Source organism: Aulonocara sp. 'chitande type north' Nkhata Bay, linkage group LG16 (genome assembly GCF_057382095.1).
Source record: "Aulonocara sp. 'chitande type north' Nkhata Bay isolate Kocher_YH1m ecotype deep benthic linkage group LG16, A_spYH_male_GT1.1, whole genome shotgun sequence".
Classification (NCBI taxonomy): Eukaryota; Metazoa; Chordata; class Actinopteri; order Cichliformes; family Cichlidae; genus Aulonocara; species Aulonocara sp. 'chitande type north' Nkhata Bay.
The window spans coordinates 20,443,185-20,468,009 of NC_141359.1; the positions used below are offsets into that span (position 1 = coordinate 20,443,185).

A 24,825-nucleotide genomic window follows, 5' to 3' on the forward strand; every position below is an offset into this window, starting at 1 on the left:
TTGCATGTTCTCCCCGTGTTTGCGTGGGTTCCTTCCGGGTACTCCGGCTTCCTCCCACCGTCCAAAGACATGCAGCTTGTGGGGATAGGTTAATTGATTAATCCAAATTGCCACTAGGTGTGAATGTGAGCGCGAATGGTTGTCTGTCTCTGTGTGTTAGCCCTGCGACAGACTGGCGACCTGTCCAGGGTGTACCCCGCCTCTCGCCCTATGACAGCTGGGATAGGCTCCAGCGCCCCCTGTGACCCTGAAAAGGATAAGCGGAAGGGAATGGATGGAGTTTAACTGCAAAGTAGATAATGCTATTAGAAATTGAAATACATTTTTTAAAAATTACTTTTTGGCATAAAAATTACTTTTCTTCTTCTTAAATTGTCTGTGTTTGCCAAAATTTGCTCATTTTTCACATGTGATAGAAGAACTGAATTGGGCATGTATAGAATGAATCACATCATTTGAAACTTGATGTTTCCCTGATTGGAGAAATTGGAAGTGTTACAACTGACCCACGTTACAACTATCCGGTCTCCCTATAGACGTGTGGTATCTACAGATTAACTGAGCCTCAGAGAGCGAGAGCAAAGACTAGAGCAATTTGCTGGTCTGGAGCATTCAGGTGTGCTCAGACACACACCTGAAGAAACCACAAGACTTCTGGAGGAATGTCCTTTGGATAGATAAGACCAAAGTGAAGACGTTTGACCGCCTCATACTCAGTGAAAAGTACAGTGATGGAGGGACAATCAATTCAGCTTGCTTTGCACCCACAGAACCTGGGCACCTTGAACTCCTCCATATACTAGAGTCAAATGTGAGGCCATCTGATTCCAAACACAAGAGGAAATCTAGAAAGGAGTGGTTTAAAAAGAAAAGAATAAATATGTTGTAATGGCTCAGTCGAAAGTTCCGCCCTCATCTCGACTCACTGGCTGTGGCAGGACCTCAAAAGAGCCATGGACGAATGACTCCCTGCAAACCTCAATGAATGGAAACAATTTTCAACAAACAGACGGTCAAATATTTCTTCATGATGTGAGAGACTGATAAAGTCACAATGATAAACTCGTTATACAATCTTTTGAATCTTAGTGTCTACTTAAAAATGAAACGGTTTAATATCTGAGGTTTTATTTACTTCATTTTAGAACCATCTTTTTTTTTTATTATGTCCTGATGTGATTGTGTCACATGACTGTACATTAGCTACAGCAGGCATCCACTGCATGATGTTTCTTTGTCACAACTAGAACAATTTTCAGTGGATCCTGCAGTTTTCCATGCAGGACTTTCATGTGATGGAGTACTCTGAAAGTGTGCTACACCGGACAAAAAAAAAAAACAGGATCTGTGTTCTTCTAGAAGCATGTGGTGTGCATGTGTTCATTAAAGAGAAAAAGGAGAAATGAAAGCTCTTAAATAGACAAAAATTACCCATCATGCAGTTTAAAAAAAACAACTTTAAAAAACTTTATTGCTGAATTTAATTTTACAAATCAATCTTGAAAAAATATAGAAAGGTGTTGCAAAATATCTGACCAGATCTCAGGTAGATCGTGTGGATGTAAATCACACTCAGTTTCTATTGTCAGTATTGTGTGAACAACACTTCAACCTTATTGTATGTGGTTATTAAACATGTTAGAATTGACATTAAAAATCATACGTCAATATATCAGGATACAAAACTATACAGGGTGTTAAACAAAAACAAACATTATCAGCAACTTTGTAAAAAACAAGACAAAAATGTTTGTTTTACTCTTGTTTATACACTTTTCTTTTTGGTGCTGAAAAAGGCCACACATTCACATTTCATTACACTCCATTCTTCAAATTTTGGCGTACTGTCCTGACTGCGGTCACAGTTTCAAGGCTGATGAACTAATTCCCAAAAAGCCAGAGCTGCACGGCGACTTAGTACAGTGATGTTTCACAGTTGAGTTAAGCAACATCATTTACAAATTTCTTGCATGGCACCTGAATGGGTTTTTTTTCTATTAACTATACATTATACACATTACCCTAAACCTACTTGTTTATAAAAGTGAAAAAAAAAACAAGTATTAAAAAAAAAAAAAAACATTCACAGTGCTCCATGTACCAAAAAGACAGTTACAGAAGAACAAATTACACCTTTCCATGTCATCAAAGAAAAGAAGCCTTTACACAGAAACTTACGTTTGGTAATAAAATATATATACATTTCATACATAACAAATTAGTATTTAAGTACATTGAGATAAACAATGAGAAAATATTTTGGTACAAATATTAGACTTAGGGAAAATAAAGCCCATAACCGATTAGTGCAGCAATGTCAGAATAATGTTGAGTAAACTAGTTATGGTACATATATAAAATATGTAAATATGGCATATAATTCAGAGTTTACAAGGAAATCTGATGAATGGAATAGTCTCCTCCCCCTTTAGCTTCCAAAATAGATGTAGTTTCCATGAGCAGGAACAAAAGATGAAAACTAGATTTCGCAAACAGCCACTATTGCATCAGCAGTGAGTAATCACCTCCTTTGGCTCAGAAGAAAGTACTTTCCCATTTTCACTTTGGAGCTCGTCTGAGAGAAGTCACTATTTTACACCCATTTTACACATCTTCCCTCACCGGAAAATCTTTAACAAAGAGAAAATGAAAGATTAAATTATTGGAGAGACACAGTAACAAAGCCAAATGTCAACAAACACTAGCAAAACTGTTAGTGGCTGATAAAAAGCTGCAGCAAGAGCAACAGAGTCATTCTGGTTTAACCAGTAATGCAGTTCACGTGGCGTTACGAAACTCACTGTGAGACGTTCCACGACGGCACCAAATCAGCAAAAATCCAAGCACCAACACAACAGGGACCCCTTTACACAATATCCTGAAATAGGGGTCTGGATTGGGGTCTTTGGGTCCTGACATTGAACTCATCACTGGAAATAAAAAAAATTATAATAATTGATATTATGAAATGTTCCACAGTGACCTGTATAATAAGTGTTACTATCTTTGCATTTAATATCAGAGCACTTTTATTTTAAAAGTACCAGGCAACACCTCAGATCCATCTTTGCTGAAATAACAATTTAAAATGAATAATTACCAGATGGGCATGTGACATTGACTTGACATGTAGGCTCTGAGAGGAAGTTGCTTTCAGTCTCGAGTCTACTGTGAAAATAGTGGACGTCAGTTTCTTCATCCAGGCTGTATGTGGTAGAGATGTTAGTCGTGGTTGAATTTGACAGACACGTTCCATTCAAAGTCCACTGAATGTTAGGCTCTTTGTAGCTGTCAAGCTTTACAACACATTGGTAAACGTCTTCACCATTTGGAAGAGTCTTGTTGTGCTGAAAAATATGTGTCCCTGGTGAGAGATGATTTTTGTTAAAATTATGAAATTACATGAGTATTAAAATACTGTTGGTATCCACAATGGATGACTTACCAAAAACCACAAGATTCACATAAAAACGTTTGTATTGTGGAGAATTAAAACGACAACTGTATTTTCCCTGGTCTTCTTTTGTGATGTTTTTTAATAGAACAGAACAATTACTGCTGTCCTTATGAAAAAATGTTTCATATCGGTGTGACAGGTTGTCTTTAAAATCTAAGGTCCCATCATTATATCTGAAGATCAATTTTCTCTCCACCCCTCTCTCCTCATCTTTTTCCACTTGCCACTTGAAGTCCTTATTCAAATCTCTATTAGGGCAGTCACATGGCAGGAGCACATCGTCTTTCTCAAAGCCTTTGACAGTGACAGGAATGCCTTCACCTGCAACAGAAAAGATGACCAATCATAAGTCCAGTTATGAGAATCACAATGTCAGTTTTCCTGCTGCATTAAATTATCAAAAGTAAACTTGACAAAATAGGAAAAAACAGAACTTGCTGCTTCACAAAAGTTCAATAATCACAGAGAAACTGAGGAACAACTTGTGGGCTTTACAGCTCTGCTGTTAGAGTCATTTTCAGATGAAAGTATTTCTCGTGAGGATATGTAGGATTTGCTTTATCTTCTAAAAGACCTGGCATAATCATAAAAATACAATTCAGTGATTTGGGTTCATCAATAGTACAAAAAGAGCAGAAAGTCAAGTGCCTATAGCTTAATAAAGTGTTATATTTATGTAGGCTATAGTGAGTATAACGAACTAAATAACTAACTACTAGTTAAAACTAGTTGTACATTCCTCCCTGTGAAATATTAACAATCATCATATTTAACAACTGTACATTTAAAACAATCCACCCGGGAACGCCACATTTTTATTTACCATCCACACAATCACTCATGTTTGCTTTTGTTGCTCTTGTTTCACTTTCTGATAAATCTCCAGTACATCTGCACAGTTGTTTGTGTGTTTCATTTTTTTTTCATCTGTTGTTCTTTTGCACTTCAAGTGATAACTGCCTAAATATTTCTATATTCAAATTATAATCCCTTCTATTGTGCCAATTGCTACATGGAATTTAGCAACATGTTCTAGGCATGAAACTATACATGATTGCACAACCACTCCTTGTTAGAGATTTGAGCCTCAATTTGTTTTCATTTCTTCAGATTGAATAAAGAAAAGACATCGAAAGAAAAGAGCTGAAAGAGCTGATGATAACCAGACGATGTAAACAGACAGCTCTGACCTGACAGTTCAGGTCATCTCCAATAAACTAAAATAATTAAAACAGTCAAGGCAAAGGTCTTCTGTGACTTTTTACTGGATTTTACAAAGTAGGCGTGTTTGTTTCTGTATCTATAAATAATCAAATTCTTTTAATCAAAGTATTTCTCGATTCTGATGAGAAAGGTTTCAGATTTTTTGGGGAGAATGTATATTTGTGCATTCAAATTGCATCTCTGAGGATTCGCATTAGGTTTAGTCATTACTAAATACTAAAAATGTATGAGTTTTATATATATAACTACATGTAATTGTACCACATTTAGCACATAATTTGATTTTTATTATTGATTGTTTAATCTTACATACAAACTGAATTAAAACAAATACTAAAATGAAAGAACTAAAAACAAATGATTGCCTTCCTATACAGGTTAGACCTGAACTTGACCTTGTTGTTTTAACAGTGGTTTACGGTTGAAGAAGAACACATTTCCAATCACGTGACATTAGTGAAAAAACTTTCTATGAACATTCACTGCTAAAAAGGAAAACAAAGTGTAACTTTTATGAGTGTTAAAAGATGTGAACCTTAAGTAATCTAATAGACTTTACCACAGCAGCCCAGTAGTTACTCCCACTTTAGCTCATAGCTAAAAGTATGATTTAAAAAAACAAAAAATGATTGCAATGTCTTTGATAAAGGAAGAGCTAAAGCTTTCATAAGTCTTAAAACTTAAGTTTCACAGATTAAGGCATGAACTAGAAATGTTTTAGTCTTTTAGTTCAGAGTTAGTTTTAATCCACGTCTGGGAATCTGGGTGAATGAGTCAAGGTTGAACTGACTTGATACGTCTTTTAGGATGTCACGCACTACAGATTTTATTGCTTTGCATTTCTACCCACGCAAGTGATTCACCTTTCTGATTTTTAGGTAAGAGCTGTGCGAAAATTAACATGATTATGTAACTGTCTTAATAAGACTATTAGAAATTGTATGATGTAGTTTTCATAAGGTGATAATGTGTGTACAAAAAAAATGTGTGTGAGCTTTTTTAATCCAGTTTTGATTATAAAAGAACAGCTTTTCAAACAGCTCTTACACTGTGGTATTTTTAATTGCTGTAGCAGAACATGTAATTGAATTGTTTAAACTATTTATGATTTGGTTACTCATTGAATGTGGTCTTAACTTCATCTAGTTCACACATTAGTACTTTTGGCTACTCCCCAGGTGGACGGATCTGTGTTTGATTTGGCACAAATTCTTCACTGGATTTTCTGATCCAGGCTGCCAAGAGTGAGCTCCTGCAATCAAACTGGGGATCTTTGCACATAAAGCAAACATGTGGAGCACTATCATTGTAAGTGTGATAGAATTGCTCCACCCAAGAATAAGTCTCATAACATCTTGACCAAAGATGTCTTAATGGACCGTTGATGCGACTCAGAATAAACAAGCAAACTGGGAGTGTGTTGCTGAATACCTCCAAGAGGGGTCAAGGGAACCCAGCTATGAGCTGAAACAGGGAGGGAAGCATAAAACTCACGACTAGCATTAAGTCTTAACTTCTTAAGTTCAAGAGTTTACTTTTGTGTTAAAAGCTGACATGAAAGTGTGACCTGGGAACGGACAACCGATTAACAGATGAAGGTCTTTTAAGCATTTACAGCAAATATAATGCAGAATTAACACTCAAGAAACATCGTGAAGATTTTTTGTGTTAAATCAACACTTTTGAAGTTGAAGATTGACTGACCTACTTAATTGATTAACACTGAGCAGTGCCAATAATATTTCTACACCGGTCTTAGCGTTATAAATTTAACACTAAGTCGTGCTGATTTGCTAACATTGAAGAATCAACACTGGCATTTCTGATGTGTACCCTTTTTATGAGAAGAGAACGACATAAATCTCTTTGCATTTAAATGTTTTGCTTGGCATGAAGACTTACCTGCGGACACCACAAAAAACGCGGAGAGCAGGAAAAAACGCATAATTCCTCCACGGGTGGACTGCTGCTAGAGGTAATCTGTACTTCCCAGATTGCGATTGATAATCTGTGTTAGTCTGCTGTCCTGATCTGCTCCTTCTGACAACACTTTCTGATGCTACATTTTCGAGAGCTCTGTAACTTCTGTGCGCCTCGAGCCAAACCACTCCACTTAGACGTCGTGTTATTGGGAAATGAAAGTCCTCTCCGGAATACCGTCACACTACGCCTATAAAAGGAAATCAATCACTAACGCGGCGAAAGTCTCGCCACCTACTGAGGACAAAGAATATTAAAACACTCGTGGGTTTGGACATTAGAGACTTGCAGCATAAATGTATGCAACACAATCTTATTTGAAATGGGTGATGTTGTAGTTGTTATTGTAAAGGTTCTCAATGACATGTAAGCGCGTGCGCGCACACACACGCGCTCCCTCCGCCCGCTCCCACCAATCCAAACACATCCTCCAGCCTCGCGCCGTCACCGGGAGCTGGATCAGCAGGATCAGGACTGCGTCGACGCATATTCCGACATTTCTCTTTGTGCAAACGGACAAATCGTGAACATAACGGCGCTGCTGGACACCGGGAGGACGGTATGGGGGAGCACGCGGCGTTTCTGCTGTTACTCGCGGCGACCTTGACGCTTTCATCCGAGGTGAGTTTAGCGGAGAAACCGCAGCCTGTGGCGGCTAACCGTTACCTGGGCCAGACTCTTATGCCACCGTAGCTGTCAAACACTAACCCCGACACCCCCTCTCCATACACACACCGTGTTTAATCTTCATAACGACTATTAAAAAATAACATATGCAGATTAGATGGAGTCATAACAACACGGCGTGGCTGCTAATGGATGACATAAGAGCTATTAGAAGGTGCTGCTGCCAAAGATAACGCGATGTAAGGGCTTGTGAGCGGCCCACGCAGCCTTTAATCCTATAAATGGATGTCCTCTGTTTTTAACAGAGGTGAAAATATGCCCTGTGAATCCACCTTAATCGCAGACCTGCAGTGTACACACACAGAGTCGCTGCGCAAAATAAACCACCAAACCAGGAATGTCAGCAATGCTACCGCGGCCTACCGTTAGATGTCAGTGGTTGGTATCTTGGCCCTGTCATGTCGGATGTTATTAATCACGGAGTGTTTTTTTTTCATTCTTCTACTACTCATTAATGTTTGATTTTTACGTTAAGAGAAGTATTAACAGTTTAACCGCTACGCCTTTCGCCGGGTTATAGCACCGAGAAGGGTGTAGGGAGCTAACGGTGGCTAGCTTTTTTCTAGAAAATGACAACACAGCTGTAAATGTCAAGTCCACTGTTAAATACCTGGACGGATTTAAACCCAGTACCATTCTAGAAAAACAAGAAGGGTTGTGTGTAAATAACCCAGCTGTGTCCGGTGACACCAGCCTTTTATTTATTTATTTATTTTTATATAGCGTAGATAATATCGCGCTGGGCCGCCTGGTCCAGCGGAGCTGCGGGGCGGTGAAACTGCTGAGGAGAATGGAAAAAGGATGCAGCCTTATTAGTTTCACACAAGCAAGATGGCGCCTGCAGCTTGGTGTTCCTCTGATGGACCACAGAGGAATATGTTGCCCAGGACAGCTGGAAAAAAGGATGAATGGGCACCTGTAAATCAATTAGTGCATTTTTCCTCATTGTCACGTTACATTCACGGCGAAGGGGTTGTTTTTCACGCTGCAGGCTCACCAGCCCCTGTGTGTGGTGCAGTGAAAATGTCTCCACAGCAAAATTATGCGGTACACACTATCGACACCATACCCGTGTTTGTCGTGACATTTGAGCTGCATTTGTTTTGTAACGTTGAAATCAGCATTGTGCTGCCTTTTACGCACCAAGCCTCCGGCGATATAGAGATTATAATTTTCCACGAGGTTTGTCACGGTAAGCATACCGAGGATTGTTTTACTCTCTTGCCAGTTTAGTTTACCCCAGCACACACAAGCCTATTATGCTGTAGTGATTTCGCTTTCTCTATTTTTGTTTTATTGTTTGTTTTGTTTTTTTTTGTCGTAATGTGAAAATGATATACAAGCCCTGCAGCACCAAAATACATTAAGTTATTTTAGGGTAATCTTGGATTGGTTTACTAGTAACATGCGGCTTTATGAAAAACTGGTTGAGGCTTAAATATGAAAACAGGCAGCGTCACTTTGAAAGACATAAATAAGTAATGGAGTATATGGTAGTGCTGTGATAACGCAAATTTGATATCAATGTGATACCAAGTAAATCAAGGGCCAGTGTTGCCTATACTTTTAACCAGGGAAGGCAGTGTGTCATGATTTATCAGAGTCAGAGAGACTTTATTTATCCCCAAGGGGCAATTAAGATACAACAGAGCAGCATGACGTTTAAGAACGCAAAACTGTTCAGCTGACTGGCCGGTCGACCACACGAGCAGCGACCCAGAAGGAGGAGAACTCCCCCCAGACTGAGCTCCAACAGGAAATCAGTTTGAGAAGGGAGGGGGCGGGAAGCGGGGGGTGGGTCTGTGTCAGTGTACATGCGTACGTGTGCGTGTATGGGCTCAAATTATGGTTAGAAATATTTTGTACTTGTAAATCAGGATTTGTATGTGTAAAAAGAATTTGTGTGTGCGTAAAAAAAGATTTGTGTGTGGGCTTAGCCAAAAAAATATGTGTGAAACTGCATTCAAGTTGCAAGTTACAAGTATGAATTTTGACCCTATTTTTCTTCTGTTTGTCCAATGTCATGTCAATCACAAATTTAACTATCCAATCAGAGAACAGATGGGTTTGGCTATTGGAGGGGTGCTTTATGGAGCTTCAGGTCCTTGAAGGGAATAAATGCCCTTTTACATGCCAGCAGTGCAGCACAGCGTTTTCCTTCATCACCACGAAGGAAAACAGTCTGTGGTGGTCCGAGTTTTGTGTCACAGGTTTATGTGCTTAATACAGGGACCTCCAGAGCCTTTTCAACAGCGTCAGAGTCAGAGATAGAAACGACAAGGAGCAGGTGCATCTAGTACAGGTAGAGCTGCTGCAAAAACCCACAGAGCTCAGCAGCCGGGTCAGCCCTGACTTTGTGTTAAACTCATCCTAAAGTAATAATGGTATTTCTAACCACTGATATACCACAACTTTATCCTTTCAACAGCTACTGAAAGTTAGGGGACCTAGCTTCTATCGGATATTTACATAGAGATCTTCTAGCTTCCAACTGTATTACCCTTCAAGGACCTGCAGTTCAAAAAAGTGCCCCTCTGACAGACAAACCCATCTATTCTCTGATTGGATAGTTAAATTTGTGATTGACATGACATTGACCAACCAGATGAAAGGAAGAAAAATAGGGTCAAAATTCGTACTTGTAACTTGAAACAAATCTTTTTTACGCACGCACAAATTCTTTTTACATATACAAATCCTGATTTAAAAGTACAAAATATTTATGACCACAATTTGAGCCCATATGCGTGTGTGTGTGTTTTCTCCGTGTTCAGCCGAGAGGAAGTCTCCCTTTACTCGATTAGGCAAAAGTCCACAATCTTTGGTCAACACGGGTGGCCTTGAAGGAGGTGGGAGAAAGTCACAAAAACAGTTTTGTCATCTAAGGGAGAATTTTGTTATTCCTATCAGCTTTTGCCTTGAGCATCCAGCTGGTGCCAGGGGGCAGAATGAGGTGAGATGGTAGTTGTTTTGGTCAGTGCGAACAAACTGCATCCAATTTTGCAGTTGGTCTAATGTCCATCACTGGCCACCAGGTCTCTCAATTCCCGATGCAGTGTCACCTCAAGATCTTATCCATATTGCAGAGCCATGAGCTTCTCCAAGATCTTATCCATGTTGCGTTCAGTAAACACAGTCTGAGTACTCACAGCCCTGCCCATTGTCTATCATGTTGGCCAGCCTTATGGGAAACGTCTCCGCAGGACAATCGGGCTCTCCCAAGCCCCGGCTTCTCACCGAGAAGAGGTTGCTTTATGATCTAAAGCATCATCAATCTGCAAATTGTACAATGCAATACAGTTTTATGTGTATAGCAAATTTAAAATCAGAGGTACACCAAAGTGCTTCACAAAATCCAGTAAAAGTACCGGTAGTAGCAAAATACAAATGCAAATAAGCTAGCAGGTAGAAAGCATTGATTAATTAAGCATACAAGGTAAGCAGATATCAAAATAAAACTTCAAAGGTAAAATCAATACAAAACATTGTTCAACAAAACAGAAGAAAGGGGGTTCCATGAGAGTATACTTACAAGAAGCGTACTCTAGATAGCCAGGAAGGCTAAACCAAATAGATACGTTTTCAATTGAGATTTAAAAGTCTGGATCGAATCAGACACGCAAATAGCTTGAGGTAGATTGTTCCAGATGTTAGGTGCAACTGGAGCGAAAGCACGGTCACCTCTGGTCTTTAGCTGTGACCTAGGTTGCACCAAGAGCAATAAGCCTGTTGATCTCAGTGCTCTCCTGGGAATATAGAGGCTGAGAAGATCAGTAAGGTAGCTAGGTGCAATATTTTTTTATGATTTTAAAAGTAAGCAATAAGATTTTAAAATCAATGCGATATTTAATGGGAAGCCATTGTAGGTCAAAGAGAATTGGGGTAATAGACTCAAACCTACCAGTTCCATTTAAGAGGCGTGCCGCAGCATTTTGAGAAAGTTGCAGTCTATGTAGAAGGGCAGATTGGAGACCAGTGTATAGGGAGTTGCAGTAGTCTAATCTAGATGTGACAAAGGCATGAATATGTTTTTCAAGATCCTCATGTGGTAAGTATGGCTTGGCTTTAGAGATTAGACCTAGTTGGTAAAAACTAGGTTTAACTACAGAGGACACAAGAAGGTTTTTGAACACATTTTGATGACCACTAAATCATGATTTTCACAGCTTTCAGCTTTTCATGTAGTTTGAGACTGCTTTTTTGGGGTGAGACCTGGAATGCACATCTGCCCCTCTCTGAAGTGCTTTGGGTGAACTTCTGTTGTTTAAACGTGCTATAAGCTGGAATAAAGTAAATGTGACAGTCAACACAAAAAGTTTCAGACATTTTTTAAAATTAATATTTGAGCTTTATTCTTACATTTCCAAAAGAAAATATTTTTTTAACACAATTCAGTGGGCTGTATACTGAACTCGGAGGGTAGAAACAAAGTATCGATCCTATTGCGCTCGTATCGATCCAATACTAGTACCAGCGTTAGTATTGATGCTACAGATATTTGGAGCGAGACACCCACCTAGTATATGGGGTGAATAGCTATGAGTGGAATGATGTGCCCTTCAGCAGATATTAAACCACACACATCCTCAGTTGATATGCCCCAAGAAGATGTAATTAGAAATATAAATAAGTGAGTAATTGGGTAACATAATGCAGACCAGGCAGAACAGCTACTAGAAACAATGGGTTATGACATGCATATTCACAGGAGTCTAATTATGTGCTGTTATTCACAGGCAAACGCATCATAATGTCAGAATTAGTCATTTAATAATTGCCAACAGTTGGCTCAGAGGCTAGCGTTTTGTCAGTGTGCACCATCAGCTTTTTTGTGTTATCTGCCAGAAAATCAAGGCCTCACAAAGGCGAAAACACATAGAGACTTCCACCAATTGTGTCCCAAACAAAAAGGATGGAAAAATATGCTGATAGCAGTATCCTATGAAATCGACTGCCAAACCCGGTTCTATGGAAAGACATTATTTATACCTTATGGGGGGTTTTTCGTAGCTAGAATTTAATACCTTGTAGATTACTTTTATTTTCCCTTCTGAACACTCCCATTGTACTTTAACTAATGGAGTAAAGCCAGACTTGACAGACAGATTAAGAAAACAAAAAATGTGCTGTTCTATGGCAGTAGTATTGTTGAGGAATTTAAAAGCATTCATCTTTATGACTTACTAATCTCACTACTTTATATTTGAAGTTTGCAGTAGAATGACTTCAGAGGAACTTGGTACATACAGTATAAGCTGCATGATGAGATATTTATGGATAAGCTATACTTTAGGGAGTTTGGTAGTTTTCGTTATTGTTCTGTTTTATACTTTTTCTCTGTCCAGGTGCCAGATGATGACTCGGTGGGTTTGCTAACCGAGCCCCAGGTGGCCATGTTCTGCGGGAAGCTCAACATGCACATCAATGTGCAGAGCGGCAAATGGGAGTCCGACCCTTCTGGTACCAAGAGCTGCATTGGCACCAAGGAGGGCATCCTGCAGTACTGCCAGGAGGTATTTCAACCGAGTAAAACAGCACTGCAGAGAGAGAGAGGTATGAAGTATTGCAGCAATAACATTCAAATCTCCCATGTTTGCACAGGTGTACCCAGAGCTGCAGATTACAAATGTTGTGGAGGCCAACCAGCCTGTCAGTATCTCCAACTGGTGCAAGAAGGACCGCAGGCAATGCCGCAGTCATGCACATATTGTGGTGCCACACCGCTGTCTGGGTGAGCTTTTTTTAGTCCCTTTGTTACTGAGTGTGTTTATGCATGGTTGCATCTTTAAAAGTGTACAATACATGCAAAAAGGTGTATTTCTGTTGCAGTAGGAGAGTTTGTGAGTGACGCCCTGCTCGTTCCCGACAAGTGTAAGTTTCTGCACCAGGAGCGTATGGATCAATGCGAGAGCCACCTGTACTGGCACACTGTAGCCAAAGAGGTGAGGAGGGTGGCTTTTTGTGTCTGTTTGCTTCCCTCATTGTCCTTCTGTTTCTGTGGTAGCGCCACTGTATGACTCAGTGCTGTCAGCCTTCCCTGGCACTTTCTTCTGAGTTATTCTTGTCCTTTTCTGTGCTGTTTATATTCAGTAAGCCATAGTTCAGGTTTCTGGGTTTGCCGCAATTAGCTCTCATAAGGATTAAACCGATTGAACATTATGGTGTTTGATTTTGGATGCTGTGTGCTGTTAAAATTAGTACTGCGGAGACCGCTCCATGAATCTCCACGACTATGGGATGCTGCTGCCATGTGGTATAGACCGTTTTCGAGGGGTGGAGTTTGTGTGCTGCCCAGCCTGGGCTGAACGGGAGTCAGACAGCGCACAGCTTCAGGGGGAGGAATCCGATGTGTGGTGGGGCGGAGCTGAGAGCGAATACTCTGATAACAGGTACGATCACAGGTGGACTTTGACTCGTTTCTGTGCACGCCTGTTGATACAAAGGCTGAACCACCCGTTCTGACCGCAGCATGACCCGCCCAACGGACATACAGCTGGCCGCCAGGGAGGATGACGAGGATGTGGACGAAGAGGTGGAAACGTTTGAAAGGGATGACAACGGGGATGGAGAAGAAGATGACGAGGAAGTCGATATGACGGATGACCGAGATGGCGATGAGCCCAACGCTAACATCGCCATGACAACAACGACAACCACCACCACTGAGTCAGTTGAAGAGGTCGTTAGAGGTGAGAAATGAAGCAGTTCTGCCCTCTTCTCACTCTCCTTAAGTTTTTTTGTTTGTTTGTTTTTTGTTCATGGTTTGATTTCCATCATGTGTCGCTATGTTGAGTTACTTCTGTCTCCCATAAAATTCCAAACCTCACCTTTTGCATTCATGTTTAATTTGCCTATGTGTACATGTCTCAGCGGTTTGTTGGGCTCGTGCTGAGTCAGGCCCATGTCACGCCATGCTGGAGCGTTGGTACTTCATGCCTGAGACGGGCCGCTGCGCCCCCTTCTTGTTTGGGGGCTGTGGGGGCAACAGGAATAACTTTGAGTCGGAGGAGTACTGCCTCGCTGTCTGCAGCAGCTCGTGTAAGTCCCGGGACTGAAGCTACAATCTGAAGTGTCCACATCAGGAGCCTGATTCCTGTCCTCAGGCTGCTACAGACTGTTTCTCTGGCTCGCTCGTTCTTTCTGTCTCTCACTGACCTTATCGTCTGAGGCCTGTTAACCTTTCAGAGCACTGACAACTGGCTGTAGTTTCATTCATTTCATCATTTTTTCCATCAAGATAGAAACTGTATTTTTGAATTGGAAAGCAAAAGTAGACACAAGAAGAAGAAAAAAGAGGGCCACAACATTACAAGGCTGTGAGCAAACCTAGTTCAAAAGGACCAAATCATTGTTAGTTCTACCGGAGAAAAAAAAGTCTTTCAAAAGTCAAAAGTGAAAATGTGGCACACATACAGTGTACCAAATAACTGCTGACACTCTGGGGAATATTGCTCATTTTGTTTTTTAGGTAAAAAGAGAAACCCCCCCCCCTAACTCTAACATTAACCCTCTCAGGCTCAAATTAAACCTTTTGTTGCTAATGCACAACCAAGTCCTGCAGTGGTACTTCTGAGTAAAAAAAACTCATAAAATATGTATGTGGGGTAATCAGAATGTTAGTTGCAAATCGGCAACGCCTGCCTCGAGAGAGTTTAGCTGCTGCCTTTGTTATAGATTTCACTGTAGCACACACGGTTCAAACACAGCGTTAAACAAACACATGTGGGGTTTTTGGCTAAGAGTGCAGCTCAAATGTTTACATAATTTTCAATAACATTCTTTTGTGTTCTTAACAGGTGTAGCTTGCACAATAGTGTACTCACCTGTGGTAGCTCGATGTTGAAATACATCCTTGCTGGCGTTAACAACAGATAACGTGGCATGTAGATTTTTTTATTTTTTTTTATTTTTTTGGAAATCCTATTTTCCTAGTTAGTTTTAATGTGTGAAATCCTACAAATCAAACTAATTTGCATTGAAAAGTGACTTTAACATTATATAAGTAATATTGTTAACGTGTCAGCAGGCTTCACAGATCTGTGATTTCACTGCTTCTTTGCAATTCAGATACCTCTTTATGAGAACTCCCTTATAAGTCAAACCCACATATGAAATATGAAAAAAATAAATTTCATTATTTAAAAAGGCTGATTACTCCCTGAAACCTCTGGACACTGTGGGTTTAAGCAAATCACTAAAACAGGGTTAATTCTGCTTAATTAGAATGATAAACGAGGGATTAAATGAAGATAAACTGCAGTTTTATTAGTGCGTGACTCAGTGCCAGCAGTGTTTTGTTTTTGTTTTTTTTGTTTGTTTGTTTTTGTTTAGTTTAGTTTAGTTTTTTTAAATCCTACTGGCCAACGGGAGAGTTTCCATGGTGCAGAGTGGCCATGACACAGTCGTTCACCTCCAAACCATTTAATCACTCATTGAATCATTTCTAACCCGCACTGCTGTCATAACAGTGTGAAGACCCAACGGTGAATGCCACCTTGTGTCTGCATGCGTTTCTATACCCGTGTGTGTCTGCATGCTTCACACTGCAGTGTGTGTTTGTAAAAGAAAAAAAAAATTGTGCCTGCAGCTCTGTAGTAGTGAAGATTCCATCGGTGTGTCTTAACCAGATGTGTGTTGGTGGTGTGTGTGGAAAAAGGGAATGCACTCTTTTAAGTTTTAAGCTGGTTTCCGTTTCCTCACGGCGAAATCATCAGCGATACAGTCGGCCCTCATCCTGACTGAGCAGTCCTTATCTCCATGGTCCCACATTCAACAGACACACAAAACTGTGGGAAACACTTCACTTTCTGTCCCCTGAAATCCTGCTTATCTCTTATGTAAATATTTACATAGAATTTCCATTAATTTTCTGTGTGTACCTAATCTCTCAAGTCCCTAACCCACCCTTTCATCAAACAAGTGGAATTGTTTATAACTGAATGCATTGTGGGTTTCCAGCTGACCGATTTCAGTGTTTTTCCTGCATTTAAACATCTGTCTATCTCTGTTCTGCACCTCAGTTTGCTTTCAACTGCTCTGTGTTTAATTCCCATCTCCCCGTACTCTCATCCAGTACCAACAATGGCCCCCAGTCCTCCAGACGCTGTGGATCGCTACCTGGAATCACCCGGTGACGACAGCGAACACACAGACTTCCAGAAGGCCAAAGAAAGCCTGGAAGCCAAACACCGTGAAAAGATGTCCCAGGTGTGTGTTTGTGTGTTTTCTTATCGTAAGCATTCCTCTCAATGTGATGTAGACCAGCGGTCCCCAACCTTTTTTCGCGCCACGGACCGGTTTATGCCCGACAATATTTTCACGGACCGGCCTTTAAGGTGTCGCGGATAAATACAACAAAATAAAACTAGTACCGGTACCGAAAAACAAAAAAAAGATGACACACGTAAAAAGACCCAGGAAAACCGAGTTAACGATAAAAACGATAACAAAATAACGCTGAAAACCGATTAAAACCCTGAAAACCATACATTTCACACCTGAGCCTCAACTCTCGCGGCCCGGTACCAAATGACTCACGGACCGGTCCGAGGCCCGGGGGTTGGGGACCGCTGATGTAGACCATGACAGAAGCTTAAACGTCTTGCTTTTTCTTTCAATCTGACACTTCAGGTTATGAAGGAGTGGGAGGAGGCTGAGAGGCAGGCCAAGAATCTGCCTCGTGCAGACAAGAAAGCAGTCATCCAGGTAGGAATCAGGCCACAGTGTCTGCTGTAAATGTCTAATTGCCAAAAAGAGTTACATTACATACATATACATTACATAACTGAGATTTATATTATCCAGGACAAATTTGGCAAAAGTTGAAGAGAAATAGAATTTAGAGTTTCTTGGTTACGGGTGCATTTATAAGGGAGATTACATTTAAAGCCAGTTAAGTGAGTTATTATATCTTAATTAACCCTAATGAATTGAATGGATTTAAATGTCCATGGAGTTTGCGATGGGGAGCTAAAAATAAGATTTAATAATTGTAATTGACGATGTGTCAGCTGATATTCTGAAAAGGGTCAGCGAGAGGTTAAACTTACACTTGAGCAGTAAAAGGACGATGGGGTGCTGTCGTCATCCCGATGGGTGGCTGGGCGAGCAGCATGGACATCCAAGTTTATGAACAAGACAATTCAAGAATGAGGCAACGTAAAATTTGAAAATTGATACCATATGTGCATCTACTAAAATACTTGACCTCAAGGTCCACATGTCAAGTCTTCTGAAAATCTTGTAAATGTGATAACTCAAGAAGGCTGAGGAGTAGCATTGGAGGTCGTCAGTATTTTTAACCCTGTAGAATACATTTCAGATAAATAAATGATGATGGCCAATATCAGCCTGTGATACTTGTTAGCCAATATATCTGTCAGGCCTGAGGTTGAAAGTGTATCATTGTATTTAATGGTGGAAATAAGACAGACCTCTTCTTTCCAAACACATGTTTCTACCGTAATGCAGTGTGGGTATTTGTTCATATACCGACTGTGTAAAAAGTACTGTATCTGCAGCACTTCCAGATAAAGGTGGAGGCTTTGGAGCAGGAGGCAGCGGGGGAGAGGCAGCAGCTGGTGGAAACCCACATGGCCCGGGTGGAAGCTCTGCTGAACAGCCGCCGACGCCGGGCTCTCGAAAATTACCTAAGCGCCCTGCAGGCCAATCCTCCACGGGTACGTGCACGTCCCCACACACCTAACAACATCCTAATAACAGGAACGCTACATTGATTTAATACTCTAAATTGGTGCCAAACAGTTTCGATCAATGAGTCTTTTGAGGTTGTTTATCAGCAAGGCGCACATGTTTAAGAAGCGTATCCAACGTGTTATAATTCCACTTATTACATAACCCTGTGCCACCACCAGCCCCGTCAAGTTTTGAGCCTGCTGAAAAAGTACATCCGCGCAGAGCAAAAGGACAGGCAGCACACGCTGAAGCATTATGAGCATGTCCGCACAGTCGATCCCAAGAAGGCTGCTCAGATCCGCCCTCAGGTATCTGGATCAAACAGTCAAAGTCTTTAAGCATCATAAAAATAAGTTACGGCTTTTAAAATAGACACAATCACAAAGTGGGTTTTTTTTCTCATCTCCAGGTGTTGACTCATCTTCGTGTCATTGATGAGAGGATGAATCAGTCGTTGGGTCTGCTCTACAAGGTGCCAAGTGTGGCAAATGAGATCCAAAACCAAGTCGGTATGTGTTTATTCATGTCTTATTCTTAAAAGTCAAAGGTTGAGGACACTCATCACAGTAAATCCCCGAAACATCTATTACTGAGAATTCATCCAAATGTCATTTGTAGCTTCCAGCGCCTCACTGGTTTTAGGCAGTTGGTATTAAAATTAGGTCATAGGTTGCGAAATCTATGAAAGTATTCTTGTTGTTTTATTCACATGCTAAACGCGATTGCTCACTCAGCAAGAGGTACAAGTGCTCAGCAGACATAAAGGGATTATTTTGACAGTCCTATTAAATGGCTGTTTTGTTGCCTTCAGAATGGGAAAAACCTTCCAGCGCTATATAAATACAGGCCATTTGCCATTTACCATTACCATAATAGCATGTTTGTTTAATTGTTGTGAAAGCCGATGACTAAAGTTTTTCACTTATATTTTATGTTGTTTGTTTGTTTGGTTTGTTTGACGGGGCAGTTTACCTGCTGGGAGAAAGTCTTTCTCAATTCGTTCCTAAGGCATGCTGTTCAGGCATGGGTCAAAGGGACCATGCTGGAACAGAATGTAATATTAAAAAGAAATAAAGGCGAGCATGGTTCATCGAAAGACTGATAGCTTAGTTTTGATTTGCGTTTTAACCAAGAAAGGTGAAGCAGAGGAGATCTCATGTAGATATGCCAGTTACAGCATGAGGTGTGTACCAACTCCTACAGATTATATGTAACTGCAAAAGCCTGTATTTGACAATGGCAGAAATGTGAATATGCCTTTCAACATTAGTGTAGGGCAAAGCATAAGTCCAGCCACAGTGACAGTAATATTCAACGGACAGAGTCTCAGCTCATAAAAGAGAGTGAAAAAGTCAGATAATAAATGTTGCATCTTTCATCGGGTTTTTTGCAGTTCCCCTGTTTCACCGTTGTAGTCCACTACAGATGGCTACATATCGAATCAGACCAGTTTTGGCCGTTATTAAGAAAACAAGTGTAATTGCGTTCATCAAAAAAAGTGTGGGAAGCTTGTCTTTTAGGTCCCAAGATTCATTCCCTCTACCTGTCCCAAAGGGTCATGCGGAATTTGGAATTTCCTCCTGAAATAAGTGAGAATCAACTAAAACTTGAGGGACTGCTCTAACTTCATGAATTTAAGGCAATTTTTAAATTCCTCGGATGCAAATGTTTCGCCTGAGTATTATTACCTTTGTTTCCAGCATTATCCAGTTACTTTTACTGAGGTATTCATTTTTTATTGACAACAAAGTTTATAAATTTTGGTTGTTTCTCTGTTTTTATGTATGTTTATTTTCTAATTGCATGTACTTAACTGTTGTTATGTATGTGCTGCTACTTTGGGCAGCATATGTAAAAAGAGATTCTGAGCTCTTATGTTGTCCTGATTAAATAGAAAACTTGAGATTATACAATCTGTGTTATGCAACAACCATCCAAACCACACTTATTCAGTACCCTTTAACTCCCTGTAGTGTGAATTAAAGCGATGCTTTTAACATGTGTTTGAAGTCCACTGATTACAGGACACTAAAACACTGATAATGCAGTTTCATTCCGCCATGATTACTTTCACCACTTTAGGCTATTGTGTAGCCTTGATTTGTTTTTCCCTCTAACCGCCACATTCCTTTCTCGGATTTGTCATCACTTAACCATCTGCTTCATTCTCATTTTGTTCCTTTTCTTTGTAGCAATTATAATGCAGCGAGTTCAGGCGGAGCTGTTTCAGCAAGTCTCTTCACTGCAGAGCGATGGTCGGGTGAGTCAAGTTGCACCAACTCACAAATGCAAAGTCTTCTTTGTGAACGTGGACATTCTGGCATAAATATTGGAATCACATAGACTGACATGACAAAACAAAGTCACTGTAACCACTGACGTGATGGGAGTAGTGTAATTAAAGCGATTAACAAAGAAAATGATGTTGTGATACTGCGCCTGTTTAAATGAGGTTTTATTAGTGATCTTTTCCACATAGACATCATAATTTGATCGGGTTATAAATAAAAAGCCACCCAAACGCCACGTATCCTGATTAACATTCCTCTGTGTTTGCAGATGGATGGCAGGGTGAGTTATGGCAACGACGCTCTGATGCCTGATCAGGCCTACAGCTCGGCTCCTATGGACCCTGGCCTGGATGGGCTGGGGTTCATTCACCCTGAGAGCTTCAATCAGCCCAACACAGAGAACCATGGTAACACACACTACATTTTGTGACATAAATTGAATTTTATTAACTTTTAAAAAATGTGGTTTGATATTGAATATTTTTGTTACACGCTGTATTTCTGTAGTTGAACCCGTCGATGCTCGTCCAATTCCAGACAGAGGACTCCCCACAAGGCCTGGTATGTATGTGAAGTCCAAACGGAAACACAAGTACATACTTACATCCTCACTCGTATACATTTACTGCATATTAAGGACAGGTTTCAAAATTCAGGTCGTTTCTAACATTGCACTTGCCAGACCTCATGCTAAGAGTCAGTCGAAACAGCAGCACAGGTGCAACTTGTGCTCCTCTTAAGCAGATGAGAGAAGGAGACTGAAGAGAGAAACCTCAGGGAGTATGAACATAATATAACACTGGCTATATTCAGTTTCACTCAATTCCTGTTATTTAATAAGCACCAGTTCAACAACAGTTATTATAAGGTGCTTTATACTACATGAAAAAGAGCCTAATATATTAGAGAGAATCCCCTGTGAGGACACACATGATGAAGAGACCTCTGGCAGAACCAGGCTAAAGGAGGGGGAAGCGTTCTGGCACGATTGGTTTAGGGATGAGGGAAATGAGAGGAGGAAGAAGAGTGGCGTCTAAAAGCATCAGGAGCGAAAAGCTAACCTTAAATGAGTGATTTTAAACTGTTAGTTGGAGAGCTGAAAGACAGCAATAAGTTATTACAGTTTCCTGAGTCTTTATAATTCCACTAAAGCTTTCAGGCTTTCTTTAATATTAGGTTGTAGCCTTTTTGATCCTTTTGGGAAAAAAACCATTTAGTGTTTGATAGAGAAGTGTCTCATAGATAAACTTAAGTGAGCTCCATAACGGCAGCGACATCATCACCAAGAATCGGAGCACCACAGTGTGACAGGAGACTCACACCTAATGATGGTGGGATCATGAGGTGAGAAGAATATCTGAGAAATTTTAAAAAAGGTGGTACCCTGTACTCCTGACATTATGGTAGTAACTCATATTTCCCATAAAGAGGGTGAGACAGAGTAGACCGTGACTCACATGCTGTGGTGCTGATTGTGGTTTTGCAGTCTTACTGCACACATGTTCTCATAACACTAAACACACACAAACAAGATACTGGGCAGTAAAGTGATTGAAATACTCTACAATGTTACATTAATAAGTGGTGTGCATATGTCCATATCAAAGTGTTGCAACATCTGCACAAAGCTGTTGTAATCCTTTCCTGTAAATGTAAATGAAAAAACATCTCAAAATTACAAGGCAGGTCTATATCCAGTTTCGAGATTCATTTGAGATGTGGTTGGCTCCTGGGTTTCGATGAGACTCTTTTAAGTGTCCTTTGATCCACCAAAAATTGTTCAACTACTTGATAGATTAATACGGGGGCAAATAATCCCACGTACTCTGAGGACTTTACAGGAATCCACAGTGTCAAATGAAATCACCTCCTCCCGCTGTTTGTGTATTAAAAGACAGTTTGGGGTTTTATTTCACCTCTAAATGTCTTTCTACTGCTTCATTTCCTATAAGACTAAGGATAAGAATTTTTTTTTTTTTTTTTTTTTTTTTTAAATCCCAGAGGGAAATTCATATGTCTTAAATAGCTCATCTGCTATTTGGATGAGAATTAAAAGGTCGATGGCTGTGGGTGCAAATGATTTTCTGTTTCTCTCTGTTTTAGGAGAGATGCAGAAATCCATGTGCTCGATTTCTGGGATTAATTTGGGTGATTGATTCTGTGGTTTCAGTGTCTGCCCTGAAGCCGGAGGAGATGCCAGAAGTGCGGATGGACACTGAAGAGAGGCAGAGTGCTGGATATGAAGTTTATCATGAAAAACTGGTAGGAAAACCCAGCAAACCCAGTCATCAAATATCATCTCCTTCAGGGATTTATGACTGACTTACTATTATTATTTTCTTTAATGTCAGGTGTTTTTCGCTAATGACGCTGGATCCAATAAAGGCGCCATTATCGGGCTGATGGTTGGTGGGGTGGTCATAGCAACAGTCATTGTCATTACCTTGGTGATGCTGAGGAAGAAACAGTACACTTCAATTCACCACGGCGTGATCGAGGTAAAAGGCTCACCAGTTTGTGCTCATAGATCAAACACGGTTCGCGTGTTAGTAACTCCTCATCCTCTTGTCCAAAGGTGGATGCAGCTGTGACGCCAGAGGAGCGTCACCTGGCCAAGATGCAGCAGAACGGCTACGAGAATCCCACCTACAAATTCTTCGAGCAGATGCAGAACTAAAAAGCTGCACAACAACATTTCCCCCACAGTGTCAGCCTGCGCTCTGTTCCATTCAGCTCCTTTGCCCTCAGCCCCAGCACCTTCAGCGCCCTGTTCAGGAGGTGAAGGGTGCGAGGATGACTGCATAGCCTGGTTTGTGTCTTTGAAAGTAAGGAAAGGAGACATTTTTGTCAGGGGTTTGGGCCAAAGAAAACTGATATGGAACAAAGCCTCCTTAAATCCCTTGATTGTACAGAGCTAAGCATTACCCAGCAGCCCAGTTAGACAAAGGTATCCTGTTACACCTACACATTTCAGTCAGCCCCTGGAGTTCTCATAGCATTTGTACTGGAAAACCCCTCGTCGACTGTTTATACGACATCACGGCAGTAAGACACCCACAGCCGAAACTTGTAATTTACCAATTACTCCCTCACTGCTCCTCAAACCGGTCCGACGAGAGCTCTCAGAGCGACCCGTCGCACGAATAGTGTTTCAGGTTTATTTTTCAAAAAATGAGAAAAAAATGAAGAAAAAAATACATAAATATATACAATCAAAAATATGTAAAAGCAGGAAAAACATTTTTTTTTTAAACGTGTAATATATTAAGACAGAGATTAGCTGTAAGTATATGTAGTGCATGGCAATATTGATGACTGATTAAAAGTATACTGTATGTGAAGGTCCTCAGGACGAGGAGGGGAAGGGGGGGGGGTCCTCTCCCTAGATATTTTAGAAGGATTGTACATTTCTGGCGTCTTCTTTGTGACATGAAGAAAAAAACGAGTATTCAGAATCCGGTCTGCTTTGTCGTCACAGACTTGCTTTAACTGAATCTTGGCTCTTTATTGCTCATCTCCATGCTTCACTGTTGTGTTAGCTGCATGGGCAGAAAAAAAAGCTCTATGTATGTAATATATGAAGTGTAATAGTATCCGAAAGGAAGATGATTGTGTTACTTGTTTGCGTTCTATGCACTGTCATTTTTGGGAGTTTTGATTATTGCCACCAAATATTGCTGTTACAGTCTCTGATGCCAACTGTCGCTGCACTTTGGATTTTTCTTAGAAAGAGGCTCGAGGTTCAAACCTTTTAAGATGGAAAGTTTTTATGAAAGCCTATCATTCCACTGTCTTTGCTGTAAATAATTCAGATGACGACACCTTCCTTCACTTCCATTCCCACTGCCAGTCATTTCTTTCCCAACCCCCCTTCCCTCATGTTTATCCTCTCCTTCTTGCTGTGTCAGCAATATTGTACATTGCGGCACTTTGGGACGTCGTATGTGAGCATTTCATAAATAGGACTGTTTGGGCGTGGGGAAATCAGACATTTTCTCCTCTCTGGACACATTCCTCCACCAAATGTCACATTCTATTTTTCTACATCACCAATGTATACGTGTACAGCGCTTCTGTTTGTCCTGTGCTCAATATTTCAGCTCCTGTCGAATCTGTAACTTATTAGGAGGAAACATGGCCCTCTCTCTAAATTATTAACCATGAATGTGACATATTGTGCATTTCTATGAGAAATACAACACATATCGCCTGCACATTGCACCCACACGTGGATAGACACTGACTGAAGCTCTTAATCAGGCAAATGTTTCAATTTGTATTGATGCTCACTCTGGGTATCTTTGGAGCCTAGTGATGAAACAAACTCTTTGTCCCTCTGCTCATTGATTCAGTGACCTTTCTCTGTGTGTAGTTAAATGAACAATTTGCTTAGAAAAAGCTTTCTACACTCACTATACCATCAATAAAATTTTGAATGTACATAGAAGCATTTGGGTGTCTGTCAATGTGAGTCTTAAAAAGAGAAACTTC

General features: G+C 40.5%; 2 protein-coding genes across 3 annotated transcripts; one reads left to right on the top strand and one right to left on the bottom strand.

Moving 5' to 3' along the window:
* Window positions 1-1,439: 1,439 nt before the first annotated feature.
* Window positions 1,440-7,006, bottom strand: LOC147311394 (uncharacterized). The gene is made up of 5 exons (XM_086267358.1): window positions 6,584-7,006; window positions 3,446-3,778; window positions 3,101-3,364; window positions 2,802-2,930; window positions 1,440-2,630 (listed from the first exon to the last, which is right to left on the bottom strand). Exons 1-5 carry the CDS (start codon window positions 6,624-6,626, stop codon window positions 2,605-2,607), a joined length of 795 nt encoding a protein of 264 aa, XP_086123484.1. The 5' UTR covers window positions 6,627-7,006; the 3' UTR covers window positions 1,440-2,604.
* Window positions 6,988-24,781, top strand: LOC147311395 (amyloid-beta A4 protein-like). Of its 2 annotated transcripts, XM_086267351.1 has the most exons (18): window positions 6,988-7,282; window positions 12,694-12,861; window positions 12,950-13,079; window positions 13,178-13,290; window positions 13,547-13,737; window positions 13,817-14,037; window positions 14,219-14,386; window positions 16,422-16,555; window positions 16,979-17,053; window positions 17,869-18,027; window positions 18,223-18,351; window positions 18,453-18,552; window positions 20,236-20,303; window positions 20,603-20,741; window positions 20,842-20,895; window positions 22,505-22,596; window positions 22,686-22,832; window positions 22,910-24,781. In XM_086267351.1, the coding sequence occupies exons 1-18, from the start codon at window positions 7,223-7,225 to the stop codon at window positions 23,009-23,011; spliced, it is 2,250 nt and encodes a 749-aa protein (XP_086123477.1). In that variant the 5' UTR covers window positions 6,988-7,222; the 3' UTR covers window positions 23,012-24,781. The 2 variants fall into 2 exon arrangements, with proteins under 2 accessions (XP_086123477.1, XP_086123478.1); XM_086267352.1 differs by lacking the exon at window positions 14,219-14,386 and having other exon boundaries at window positions 6,995-7,282.
* The last annotated feature ends 44 nt before the right edge of the window (window positions 24,782-24,825 follow it).